The sequence below is a fragment of the Setaria italica genome, chromosome III (assembly GCF_000263155.2).
Source record: "Setaria italica strain Yugu1 chromosome III, Setaria_italica_v2.0, whole genome shotgun sequence".
NCBI lineage: Eukaryota > Viridiplantae > Streptophyta > Magnoliopsida > Poales > Poaceae > Setaria > Setaria italica.
Genome location: NC_028452.1, coordinates 521,065 through 534,172, shown reverse-complemented (window position 1 = coordinate 534,172; position 13,108 = coordinate 521,065). Strand labels below are relative to the sequence as shown.

Below are 13,108 nucleotides of genomic sequence, written 5' to 3'. Positions count from 1 at the left end.
TATCTTTTGTAATGTTGTTGCTTGGTTGAGCATTCGACGTGCATACATTGTTGATAGGAATGGCTGTTTCTTTTAGGAAAATAATATCGTAACTGTTTCCCAGTGTATCATTGTGTGCAATTGAAATATTTGTGATTCAGAACTAGCCCATTCAAGTATCACTTTGTTCTCTCTTTTTTTGTGTGGCTGGCATTAGCGTCTATTGAAAACATCTGGACAGCAAAAAGAGAGATTTCTTAAAGGGGATCTTTTCTGAAATGCAGAGAAATTCCATGATAGGTACTTGCCAGTTGCCATAATTTTGTTCCTCTCATTCCAAGTATTATCACTTTACTTTTCTTCTACAATCCTTTCTCCAGCGCCTTATTTGTAAACATTTGAGCATTGCTTGAACCAAAGATGGGTGCGGCAGAGTCTTCTTCCAAGCTCGCTAGCTCTGTCCATGACTTCATCGTCAAGGTCTAAGACTCTTGTCTCCAATTCTTCATCCCTCGATTTCTCTCTGCGCCATCATTTTTCTTATCAAACATGTCCTGGTTTACATGTGAAACTTTGAGAGTGCATTGATTTTATTTAATGGATGCGATTGGATTATGTATGAAGAAGAGAACAAAATTTCAAATTCTTGGTTTTCATTTTAAAGTTATGGTATTTGAAACCTTGAATTCCACAATTAACTTTGCAGGACGCAAGGGGAAATGATGTGGAGCTTAGCAGATACAAGGGGAAGGTTTTGCTTATCGTGAATGTGGCTTCCCGATGGTTTGATTTTTATAATTTCATTAGATGCTTTATCGAGTTTTTCCTTCCTTTTGTGGTGTTCTTCTTCCTGACTTTGGTACCTTTGCAGTGGTCTGACGAATTCTAACTACACCGAGTTGGGATCACTCCATAAGAAATATGGGGACAAAGGTACTTTGCATTTGCATGCGTTTTTCTGTTTCCCTCAAAGTAACAATGGAAAATAAGCATTGCTGTTGTTTTGGAGGCTTCTTAAACAGTTGAGACCTGGACTTGTTAACCGTTATTCCTTGATTAAGCATGCTGCAACGACTTTCAAAACCAAACTAAGATTTTTCTACCTTTCACTTTGGGGTACACATGGTATTTTTCCTGCTAGATGTTTGGGGCTTCCTCATTTTCTTTGTGCTCAATCAAACTATTTCTTGTTTACTTTTATACGGAGTGTAAATTCCTGTGCCCCTTGTGCTTCTGTCGAAATGGATTCTTTCACTTTTCCTCATGCTATTGTGGACGCTCAAACAATTAGAGCTGGCATTTATCTGGGGACAGAGGTTGCTGCTATCCTTTTTCCTCATTATACTTATCATTATTTTTTTTAAGAAAAAAGTTTATACCATTTCAATGTTGGCATAACTTGCTCTCAACAGTAGAGTCAAAAGCTTTGCTTTCTCTGCAAGTTCCATTTATCTTTGCCATTTTGTGCTCTGGTTAGGATTGGAGATACTGGCGTTCCCATGCAATCAGTTTGGTGGACAAGAGCCAGGTACCAACGAGCAGATTGCTGAGTTTGCCTGCACCCGTTTCAAAGCAGAGTATCCTATTTTTGGCAAGGTATATCCAATGAAGCACCTTTCTTGTCTGTGTTAGCGTCGAATCAGATAGGCATTGCTTTTTCGATCTAAATACACCCCGAGTTATCAAGCAGGTTGATGTGAATGGCAGCAATGCTGCCCCGCTGTACAAGTTCCTGAAGTCAGAGAAAGGCGGTCTGTTTGGGGAGCGCATCAAATGGAACTTCACCAAGTTTTTAGCTGATAAAGATGGGCATGTGGTGGCCAGATATGCGCCAACCAGCTCCCCGTTGAGCATTGAGGTGACGGTTTAGCACAAGTTTGCTCTTCCATGTTCATCTTCTGCACGAACACGGTGATTTCACCTGGTTGACGTCGTTTCTGCAGAATGACATCCAGAAGCTTTTGGAGGCCTAGAGCTCCGCTTTTCTTCGCTACTGGTTAATCATCATACCGTCCCGATTTCTGAGTGCCCCCATCCTATTTGTATGCTACCATATGCTACGGTGTTCGCTGCATTTGTTGACGGCGGTATAAACAATTATCACAGCCTCTACATCCAACATGCATTCGCCTTTGGCGTAGGGAGGAGAAAAATGTAATAGCAGACTGCATGACTGGGATTGGAACATCACACAAATACATGGAAGAAGGGGGATCTTCGGATTCGAATAAGCAGGAACACAACTCGCAACATTGAGCGATGCCTAGTGAATTCTATAGCAATTTACTCAAAAAAAACCGAATAAGCTATTTCGAAGTATAGTTTGGGTATTCTTGTGCAAACAGAAAATTCTCGAGAGAGAGAGAGAGAGCTGGAATTATCGACAAATGAGCTAGCCTCTAGATGAGTTGATATCAATGCTGGAACTTCTGGTGTCAAATATCCCGGAGGTCGGCCAGCCTCCTGTTACGGAGGGTGGCGTTAGATTTTGTTGGTTGTGCCCGGAGCTGGGCGACGCTTCTTGCCCGCCGGTGAGCGAGTCGGGGCTGAAGGCTGCCTGCTTCGCTGCTTTCTTCGACTTTGATCTCGACCCTCCCTGGTGAAAGCTCCCCAGCACCACCTGCACAGGCCAAGCCAAAAACTATAAACTCCATTCATGTCTGAACATTTAGAAAAAGCATTTGGCTTTTCTATCAACTTTTAGTTGAACTATATAACATTTTTAAGCTTCAGTAGAGTACTCGAAGAACTAGAGAGAAAGAGATGTTCTTTTTGGTATGGTACCTGCACGGTACTGGCAGCTACCAGTGCTCCGCCCAAAACACCTCCAATCACATTCCTTTCGGGGCTGCAGAGCGTGACACTGAGCCCGCCGCTTTGCTGGCCCTGTGAGCCCTCGGCAAGGTTGTAAGAGCCAGTTAGGCTCAGGATCTCATAGAACCCCTGCCATCATGCACATCATGGAACGAGTTATTATAAGCTGAAAAGCATCTGGCCCCATTTAGAAAGTTCATATGAATTCCACCAAGTTTATATGAAATGCATCGTCCCAGACAAGCCTTTAAGTAGTTTCATTAGTTGCATTGCTTTGTGTTTACCTCGTAGATGGCTGGGTTCCTGTAAGGCTGCGACGTGTGAACCCTTGACATGGGGGAGGTGTCTCCGGGATGGCGGAGGTCGACCCTGGACACGGAACCCATTGCTGAGAGGACGCACACTGCCCGTGATGACTGGTTCGCAAAGGCAATGATCTTCGCGGCGACATCCTGGTGAAATCAATGGTGACACACCGCCGTCAGTATTAACCAAATCGAAGTTGGGTTCTCTTTCTTGAAACACTCAGAGAAGTGTGCATTGCCGGCATACCTCTGAAGGAGATGCCGTGATGATGTGCGGCGTGAAGCTCGTTCCAGCTGAACCAGCGAACGCATTGCCTGTAACATGAAATGGCATACACAGAAATCATGATCAGGCGACAGAATAGAAATCCTTATCTTCAGTTTCTCCCATGGTCTGTTTTATCATTGATTTCTGACCTGACTGACAAAACGTGCTTTTCAGTTGCCTGTTTCGCAGATGGCCAAGTAGGCCGAACATGTTCTGCATCCAGACAATGAGTTGACATTGGTCTGTAGCTGAGTTTGACATGGTTTTTCCAGGTGTTTCAAGTTCAGAAGACAGTAAAGAACACCGCCCTATCTATTGTTTGCAGGCTTTGGGTTATACGGTGGCACAAGGAAAAGGCAGAAAGCAAAGCCTACAAATTCTGAGACCACAGAATGATTCTCCTCTCCAACTGGTTAAAGAAATTAGGTGCGAGCAAGTATTTTCTACAATTTGCCATCACAAAACCTGACATGTTTCTACTTTCTTTGGCTACGAGATATGGCTTACATGTACTACATATCAAACCTAATAAAGGTGAAAAACATCAGAAAAAGTTTCGAACTCGTTTGGAATTATATTTCAGATTCGAAAGGGAAAAAGAAATAAAATCAGAGCAGGGTCCTATACTTACCTAGAGAGGGCGACGTCTGCTGCTTCTTCCCCGTGCCCGGCGGCCGGCCACGGCGCTTCTTCTGCGCCGGGTCCTCCATCCCCTGGCCGCCGAGCATCTCGGCTCCTGACATGGACGAGCCCATCCTCGGCGGCGCGCTGACCAGGTGCTGCTGCTGCGCGGCCGAGGCGGCGGCCTTCATGGTGCCATCGGGCCCGTACTTGCGCGGCCTCCCTCTCTTGCGCTTGACGGGCTCGGCGGGTGGCGGGGCGGGCGGCACGGTGCCTGAGGCGGAGCCGGAGACGGAGCCCATGGCGTTGTTGTGCAGCAATGGCGGCGGCGCGGTGTCCATCTGGAACTGCATGCCGGCGAGGGAGCCCCCGCCGATGGAGTTGAGGATGGCGGTGGCGCTCATGTTCATGTTGGGCATGTTGGGCATGGGGCGGATGACGGAGTGCATCCCGGCCAGCGAGGACGGGCTATGGGCGCCGCCGCCGCTGCCGAGCGCAGCCCTGTGCTGCTGCTGCTGCTGCTGCTGCTGGTAGAATGACTGGAGGTCGGACGGTGAGATGAGTTCCTTGCCATCCATGCATGGAACGAATCCTTTTTTTTCTCTGCTGCTTGCTCTGTTTCTCTCCGATCACGACCGATCGCCGGAAGAAGGCTGCGTCGTCTCCTCCGGTTTCTTCTTCCTCTGGCGGAGGTCCGTGCAGGTGCAGGTGCAGGTGCAGCCGCCGCCTTGCTGGAGATGATGAGTCGTGCAAGGCAGGAGGAGCGCGCGCGGTGCGACGGACATGGGCAGAGGATGGAAGATGGGGAGGAGAGAGAGAAAGGGAAGGAGATGAGACGATAGATCAGATGAAATGATGGGAGAGAGATAAGATGACGCGGTTGGCTCGGCTGGGCTTGGCCTACACGAGCGGAGGGGAAGGGTTTGCGGCGAGGTGGTGACGAGCGAGAGAGGCAGGGCACGAGGGCAATCGATCGGCAATGGCAAGTAGCGAGGCGTTAGCGGCGCTGTGTTTTTCAGGATGGGCGCATCGCCACCCCACCACACCCCGCGCTCGAGCCGATAAGATTTTCCGTGCGCCCGACGAAAAGATAGCGGCGCGGGGCAACGGCGCCCTGATTTCCGCCGTTGTTCGTTGCCCGCCGCCGTCGCGGTCCGTTCAGTCGCCGCCATCCGCGGGCGGTGGCCTGTCGCTGCCCGGCCAGTCGCCGATCCACGCGCCTGTCCTGACCCACGCCACAGTATGCCGACCCACCTGCCAGCGCACTCCTCACCTTCGCTGGGATTGGATTGCAGAGACTTTTCCACCACGGTCGGACTACTCTTTTGGAGAAGCAACAGGGTCGCTGGCGCGCGGGTCCGGGCCCGTGTGTCAGTGACCCATGTAGCGTGGACTCCGTGAGTCAAAACCAATGTTTTAAATAGCGGACTTAGAGGTTTAGCGATATCACTCTAAAACAGCTAATAGCAGAGCTAAATGAGGTTATAGCGGGGTTATAGCGGCTAAGTTGTATATGAACACAAAAAATGGTACCATGCCTCAAATAGCTATAGTGGACCATAGCGGCAGGTATAGCGGGAGATTTAGAATCTTGGTCAAAAATGAAAATAGTTTTAGCAAGTAATAAAGATCTAGGCTCAAAGGTTAAATTGAAGAAAAATATTAGAATTGAAGTTTTTTTTAGAAAAACGGATCCATTTCAAGGTATTTTGGATAATTAGTTGGTGTTTTTCCTTGTACTTTTGAACTATCACTATTTAAGTTATATATACTTTTTCGAAACCCGATGTCCAGAGCTCCACCTCAGCCGGACCAAAGCTGATGTCACACCAAAACTGTTTGGCGGCCACGCAGTGCAGGAAGAGGTGAGCATCGTTCTCCAAAATCCCAGCACATTGTTCACAATTCACTTCTTCTCTTGTGTGGATGTTTTCTGATAAAGATTGGTGGTAGTATTTAGTCGGCCATCGTACAGCAACCACGAAAAGAATTTCACCCTAGTGGGAATGCTTGTCCTTGTTCAGAACATCAACATTCGTTGAATTATGAGATAGAAGAAGAGCTAAATTTTGGCAAGATGCATGGCTGGACGGTAGAGCACCAATTGATATCGCACCGAATCTGTACAAGTGGGTATGGAGGAAGCAACGAATAGTTAGAGAAGATTTGAAAAATTATAGTTGGACGAGAGGGCTTTGGAGAATGACATCAGTGATAGAAATGGCAGAATTTGTGCAGCTTTGGGATCTGGTTTCAGAGATTACGCTGGGAAGCTGAGGACAAGACCAATTGAAGGTGAACTGCATAAGGGGAGTACACAGCGAAATCTGCCTACAATGCATAGTTCAATGGTTCATTCTGCACCTTCATATCAATGGACATTCGGCGCGCTCAAGCAGAGAGGAAGCACGAATTTTTTGCATGGTTGCTAGTACAAAGTAAGCTGCTCACTGCAGAGAAGCTACTAAAGAGAAATTGGCCTTGCAATGAGCAATGTGTCTTATGTGATCAAGCTTTGGAAACCACGGGCGTCCTTTTGCAAAGGAAGTTTGGGGGCACGTACAAACCTGGTTAGGTGACCTGGTAACAATTCTAGACTCCGGCAAAGGAATCGAGGCTTGGTGGAACTCGGAGCTTTAGGAATTGCCACAGACACATAAGAAGGGTGAAGGCTGCCCTCATGATGTACACGGCGTGGAATTTGTGGAAAGAGAGGAACATGAGGATTTTTGAAGGAAAATGTGTTCAACCTCTACAAAGTGCTCAGGTTTATCAAGGATGAGATGGCGCTTCGGGTGCAGGCACCTGGCCGGCACGTGTATCTTAGTTTGTATGATTAGTCTGTCTAGTGTTTATTTTGAGTATGAGATCATTTTAATTTATATAATATTGCATATGTAATTCCGGATATGCTCCTTCTTATATGATATGGCAGCACTCCTGCTAAGTTTTTTCAAAAAAAAAAAAGAATGCTTGTCTTCCAAATCAACGGTGAGGCAGTAGAGCAACCACGAAAAGAAATTCACCGCGGTTCGCTAGATCTTTGCTAATTGGATGATCTTGAATGCTATCCACCGATATATTAATAAACTTGTCGCTTTTAGGCGGTGTCTTTGGGGTTGAGGGTTTCCTGGCCTTCACCCCTGTACTATACCCGAGCAAAAAAAAACATCAATAAACTTAACACTATCGGTACAACACGCGTGAGTCTAATTGCAATGTTGGCTGCAAGGATATGTAAGTACGGCACATGGGTTAGGTCATGGAATGTAGAAAATCATCGCTGCAAAGCTATGCAATTACCTACCAAGGATAAGTAATAAGTGATGGTATGGAGTGTTCAAAAAGAAGGAAAAAAAATCCCCACACTCCAAACAAAGCTTAAAGCTATGTGTCATGCATGCTGAGTGGTGACTGCTGCGGGTAGATTAGTCTTCATCATTCATGCATCAGTACTGTAGCAAATATATAGGTCGTGATAGGGTGATGAGCATGAGCACGATAAGATTATGAAACAATCTCATGTACCGATCGATCAATTCGCCATGCCCTTCAATACGAGCATATGGCCTATCACTTTCGCCCCCCCTCCACAAACCTGCTGCCATTTATTAGCTCACTTAATCCTTTTTTCGATCTGTTGGGTTCCAGCTTTGCACGTACTGGCAGCAGCAACTAGCTCTCGCGGTCTGTGTAGCTAGTGTGTTCCAAAGCTGATACTATTATAGAGAAGGAAGTCGGGTGATGAATTGCAACCTGTTTTTTTTTTACGGTCTGTTTCCCATGCCAATGAGTGCTTGAGATCGAGTACCTGTGGCATTCCGACGGCTAACCAAGTCATCACTCCAATGATGACGCAAGGATGGATTATCTCTCTGGTTGAGCGGTCATGGCAGGCGGCCGGTTCACTGTGCTTGTACGCTGTGATCCATTCCCGTCAGGCCACCACACGTACACACACGACGTCGCAATTGCGACCCATCGATCGATCAGAGGCCACGACGGAGGACGTTATCTCTGCTGCGTCCGATCGATCAGAGGGTTGGCTACTGTGCTACTCCTAGCTAGGACTAGCTAGTCTCATCAACTGCGGCGGCCGGCCATGACATGCCTCTCCCTGTCTGCTGCCAGCAACGTCAAGCAAGAAAAATATCCCGGGCGAGGGCAAGCAAAGAAGATATATTCCCCTCCCAATAATACTATTCCAAGTGGCGTCCCTTTCCGATGAGGTCGCAACCAGCGGCAGATCATCTCGTGCAGGCACCGCACCGCCCGGCCCGGGTACGAGTGGCTGCCGCGCCTTGGCCGCCACTTGCCCAATCATGCTCGCCGCTAGCTCATGGTTGTCATGGCGACGGACGCGGCGGGCGGCGACACCTCGCTCGACATGCCGCAAGTTGTGGCCGGCCGGGTGTGGGGCCTGGCGGGCAGTGGACAGACGGTGGTGGGCGCGGCAGGCGGCGCTGTCGTGGGAAACCTTTAGGCGCAAATGGCTGTCCCGTCCGGCGATCAACATGTTGGTTGTCTAGCTGCTGCTCCATTTCTAGCTGGGATGGGATGGACAGGGAACGAACGCCCTGCGTGCCAAGGAACCAACAGGACCGGCCTGCCCTCGCCCTTGTACTACTGCCTTCTTCTCCATGCATTACGACTTGCAGCCAAATGTTTCAGGAGGATTGTATTTTGCATATTTGCCACTTGCAACCTAGTAGCTCGTAGCACAAACTAGTACAAAGTCCACTGCAGGCCTCCTCCCTGTGTGCTATCTTGTACCGATTGACCGGTACAAGACTGAACAGATGTCCAAAGTCAGACGCTCCAGGAAGATGCAGTACATACTTCCAATTAAAATGTCCACTTTGCTCTTCGTTCACTTTATCCATGGCGCAATATTTAGCCACTTGTTCCAAACTAATTCAACAACTTATGATTTTTTTTTTATGTTTTATTTCTTGCTGTGGAAACTGCATTTGTTAGGTTTAAATTTCAAAACAAAGATAGTATAACAAAGAAACTCATCAAGGGATGATGATGCACACGTAGTCATTCAACACACCACAAATTAAAGAAACAAACGCCCAATCACAAACTGTATCAAAGATTTCTTTTCTCTCCTTTTGTTTTTGTTTAAAGATTTCCATTCCTGTACACTCCAAAAAGACAGCATGCATGATGCACTTTTGCGGGTGCAATTTTCCTACTTTCGTGTTGTTTTGAAATTGCTGAAAATCTCTTTCGTGGCTTTCCGGAAGCTGGGCCTTCTTCTTCCGCGTTGACCGTATATATATATATATAAAAAAAAGCGTGGTCAATTGATTTAATTTTGTGCCTAGCAGAGGCAACAAGCTGGTCTGTTTAGGTGTGATTTGATGATAGCTAGGATGCAGGTAGCGGCGACAAGTGGCAGGCCGGGTCTGCGTCGTCGGGAGGGAACGGCGGTCGGGCTTTGGTTGGGTTTGCTGTCTATCCAGTGGAGCAGGGTGTAGTGTAGCCATGCCATGCAGAAGAGAAAGCTATCGCGTTCCTTGCGAGTGTGTGGAATGGATAAGTGCGGCCACACGCTGACAGGATAAGGCCGCCCGGCCGGAAGATACCAACCAACAGCGACCGCCGCTCCCCTGCTACCCTCCGCGGCTTTGCCAATTTGCTTGCTCCCTCTGCTTCTGTACAAGCGCCTGCAACCTGCATGCACGCTCTCAGGATCATCAGGCTCCCTTCCTTCCCTTTGATCACCTGATGATCATCAATCATCATGATGCCCGATCCGATGCCGATGCGCATCCATCGATCTGCACTCGACCCCGATCTGGGTGCCTGGCTGCGCCGCTCCCTCTCCTCTCCATCGACATCCCACTCTGCTCCGCAACTTGACGGCAACCAAGAAAGCTACGGCTGCGTGCCGCCGGGTTCGCACTTCACTTCAGCAGACTTCAGCGCCGCCGCACTGCATTCACTTCACCGTGCATGGTCGAATCCAATAAAGAATCTGTTTAGGGTTTAGATCGCTGAAATTTCCATTTTTCAATCGGCTCACACTTTCTACTTCTTGAAAGTTCCAGATTTCCTTCTTCCTTTTTATAGAGGAAGGAAAACGAGGTGCACTTTTTTTCTATCCTTATTATTACCCCCCCTAGAGAGAGAAAGAAGAAAAGGCGAGGGGCAAAAAAGTTCAGGCTCATCAAAAAGAAAAGAAAAATGAGGCGCAGGCTGGGCCTGAGCGATCACCGTCACGGCTTGTGCCAGCCCATCAAAAAGAAAAGAAAAATGAGTAGAAGGGAACTGTGTGTTTGCGTGCCAGCCGAGGCCCACGCTGGCCTGTTCCGAGTGTAAGCAAAGGAGGCCCTTCAGGGCCCAACAAGAATGAGTGTAGTAAACAGGGCGAACGATTTTGTGAAGCTGGACTAGGCCACATATCTTGGGCCGCGTACATGGGCTAGATTGGACACATACATGTACGCACACTTATTCTTATAAATACACACGTAGCGCACGAGCACATCCGAGAGATCAAATCAGTATTAAAGATTGACGAAATAACCATAGGTGTCCTGCTAATAGGCATGTCACCTCCACTGATAGAATAGCACCGATTAAATCTTATAACAATCAAACAAAATGTGAGTGTTCTTGCCGAGTCGATTGATTCAAATTCGGGTGGATAGCATCTACCGCAACAAAGCTTAACAGCTGAGTTAGGTTCAATTTGTACATTCGCCTCGTGATCTATGAGAATTCTCGCCGAGTATCATCCGTAGTTTTCTACTTTGTGGGGCCTGGGGCGCATGTGTTCTAGAAGAACACATTCATTCCAAGCACAACAAGGGTTTCAAGAAGAATAAACGTACAGAGAGAATTAAAGGACATATAGAGCGAGCTAGGGGGCGATGTATATCTATCAAGCAAAAGCAAACTAAAGACGAAACGACAAGATATTTGAGCACTGCGTATTCATCAATTAATCGGTTACTATACGTACAGTCGAGTCTGCAGCTGAAACCCTGCATTCCGGTTTGGCTTGTTTGATACAGCTAGCATGCATGTACAGAAAAAAGTGGCAGCCAGACATGAATTGAGGCGTGCAGAGTCTTGTGTACTCGTATCAACTAGTAGACGGCCGGGGGAGCCAACAGCTAGCTTCTCCCTCCCACACCACACAACTTACCCTCTTGTCGCCGCTTGCCTGCTCAATTCTGTCATCTCCACATCATGCGCACCGCTAGCTATTCATACCTACCTGGCTACCTACAGTACAGGTAACTCCGCCTCCAGCTGGTAATTACTGTACTTGCATTGATCACCAATTTAGTTATATGCACTTGATCAAAAGAAAAACAAAGTTGATGTATAGGTAAAAATGGGCATGCAATTCACTACAACCAATCTACCACTCCATATCATGACTGTAGAAAGCTTGCTAACTAACTGGACACTTGTATGAAGTATGCACTTTGATTCTACTACTCTTCTCCACGGTTCCACCACACATAGAATGATTATGTTGTATATAATAAATACATGAAATGATCATCCGCGTGGCACTAGATAGGTAATTTACTTTTGTCTTAGAGCTAGTATCGTACATCCCATCGATCAGAAACTTAACGTGCAGGCAATAAATTAAGCATCATCATATCGATCTGTGCTATATACTGTATGCGTATATACTAGTGTACGTATGACAGTGCGTGTCTGAGGAATAAGTTTGGCATATATTTTGACAAAGGAGAAAGGACACAGAGAAGAGATGGTATCGTCGATCCAAGGAAGACGATGACCATGATGGAGAGGAGAGAAGGGTGCAGGCATATTCAATCCTCGTAAATGCAACCTGTCTGGGCTTTGCATCTTTTACCCTAACTGGCAAAGGGAAAGAAAGAGCTAGCCGGCCCCCCACTAGCTACCACCACTTACCTCTTTCTCTGGACAAATTACTAAATTATATATACTGCACATATTAAACATGCATGCTAGTGAATAATTAATATTAGGTTCAAAAGGCACTTGTTTCATAGTATATTCAGTGACCACTCTTTAATTTACAATATATACTACTTCATGTTGAGTCGTCCTTTATGTTTAATTTTTTCCCTGATTCGTTCAAAATCTCTCTTTATACTACTTCAAAATTGTAGGTCGTGTATGGTCTACATATACATGCATGTTCTGAAAGAGAGAGAGAGAGAGAGAGAGATAGCGAATTTCAGGGGCATATATGCAATGAGTTGCGGGATGCCAAATGAGCGAAAGGGAATAGATGATGATCATCAGTAGCTAGCTAGCCCACCAAGAAAAGGGCCGGGGGAAAAGAAGATGCGAATTGCCAACATGCATGCTGCTTAAGATTTTTCGTGCAAAGTTCATGCAAATAAAACCGATTCTCCACGTTTCTTCCTCCCCCTATCGTTTGCTTTCCGTTTATCACCACACGCACTTCGTTATCATCGGATCCACTAGTGCAAATAAATTAAAGCCCTGTTTGGGAGGAAGGGGCTAAAATTTAGCCCTGGCTAAAACTTTAGCCCTCTCAAATGAAAGGGCTAAACTTTAGCACATTGGGTGTTTGGGAAGAGGGCTAAAGTTTAGCACCTCTTCTGTAAAATGTCCCTTATGCCCCTGCTGTGCTGCCCCTCCTACCATTTCCCTCTCAGCCGGTGTTCAGCAGGGGCTTCTCGGGCGATCGCGGGGCGCAAGCGCCGGCAGCAGCGGCGCCGGCCAGCGCGTCGAGGAGGCGGCGGAACGCGGCGGCAGGGCAGGGCATGAGCCGAGGCGCTCCCCGGGTCGCAGAAGGGCGCCGGCGCCATGGCCAGTGCCGGCATGGCCACCGCCGGATCCGGCTGGAGGAGGCGGGGGTTGGCGCGGAGGCGACGGGGGCGGGCGGGGCCGGCCGGCGGCGGCGGCGGCGGCGGAGGGCGCTGTGCACGTCCGTCCAGCGGGACGACGGCGATGCCAAGAACAAGAAGCGCCGCCCGCACGACGTTCCCGGTGGAGGTGGAGGCGGATTCTTCTCCGCCGTCAAGAGCGCCGCCACTGGCAACAGCAGCAGCAACCGCCGGATCCGGCTGGAGGAGGCGGGGGTTGGCGCGGAGGCGACGGGGGCGGGCGGGGCCGGCCGGAGGCGGGG

At 48.0% G+C, this 13,108-nt stretch overlaps 2 protein-coding genes across 2 annotated transcripts; one reads left to right on the top strand and one right to left on the bottom strand.

Annotated features, from left to right (window-relative positions):
* Positions 1 to 51: 51 nt before the first annotated feature.
* On the top strand, positions 52 to 2,210 carry LOC101780768 (probable phospholipid hydroperoxide glutathione peroxidase). Its single transcript, XM_004959957.4, has 7 exons — positions 52 to 279; positions 360 to 459; positions 686 to 762; positions 851 to 912; positions 1,457 to 1,575; positions 1,670 to 1,837; positions 1,923 to 2,210. Exons 2-7 carry the CDS (start codon positions 400 to 402, stop codon positions 1,950 to 1,952), a joined length of 516 nt encoding a protein of 171 aa, XP_004960014.1. The 5' UTR covers positions 52 to 279; positions 360 to 399; the 3' UTR covers positions 1,953 to 2,210.
* A 29-nt stretch (positions 2,211 to 2,239) lies between these two features.
* On the bottom strand, positions 2,240 to 4,999 carry LOC101781439 (AT-hook motif nuclear-localized protein 9). The gene is made up of 5 exons (XM_004959958.4): positions 3,998 to 4,999; positions 3,346 to 3,413; positions 3,078 to 3,245; positions 2,764 to 2,922; positions 2,240 to 2,599 (listed from the first exon to the last, which is right to left on the bottom strand). Exons 1-5 carry the CDS (start codon positions 4,563 to 4,565, stop codon positions 2,372 to 2,374), a joined length of 1,191 nt encoding a protein of 396 aa, XP_004960015.1. The 5' UTR covers positions 4,566 to 4,999; the 3' UTR covers positions 2,240 to 2,371.
* Between the last annotated feature and the right edge of the window lie 8,109 nt (positions 5,000 to 13,108).

Bases quoted from the DNA above. Each gene is read 5' to 3' on its own strand.
- LOC101780768 (XM_004959957.4), top strand. From the start codon at position 400: ATGGGTGCGGCAGAGTCTTCTTCCAAGCTCGCTAGCTCTGTCCATGAC. The intron at 913-1,456 runs GTACTTTGCATT...TGCTCTGGTTAG, and splicing joins TAAGAAATATGGGGACAAAG to GATTGGAGATACTGGCGTTC. The intron at 1,838-1,922 runs GTGACGGTTTAG...TCGTTTCTGCAG, and splicing joins GCTCCCCGTTGAGCATTGAG to AATGACATCCAGAAGCTTTT.
- LOC101781439 (XM_004959958.4), bottom strand. From the start codon at position 4,565: ATGGATGGCAAGGAACTCATCTCACCGTCCGACCTCCAGTCATTCTAC. The intron at 3,246-3,345 runs GTATGCCGGCAA...TGATTTCACCAG, and splicing joins TCACGGCATCTCCTTCAGAG to GATGTCGCCGCGAAGATCAT. The intron at 2,923-3,077 runs GTAAACACAAAG...GCATGATGGCAG, and splicing joins GGAACCCAGCCATCTACGAG to GGGTTCTATGAGATCCTGAG.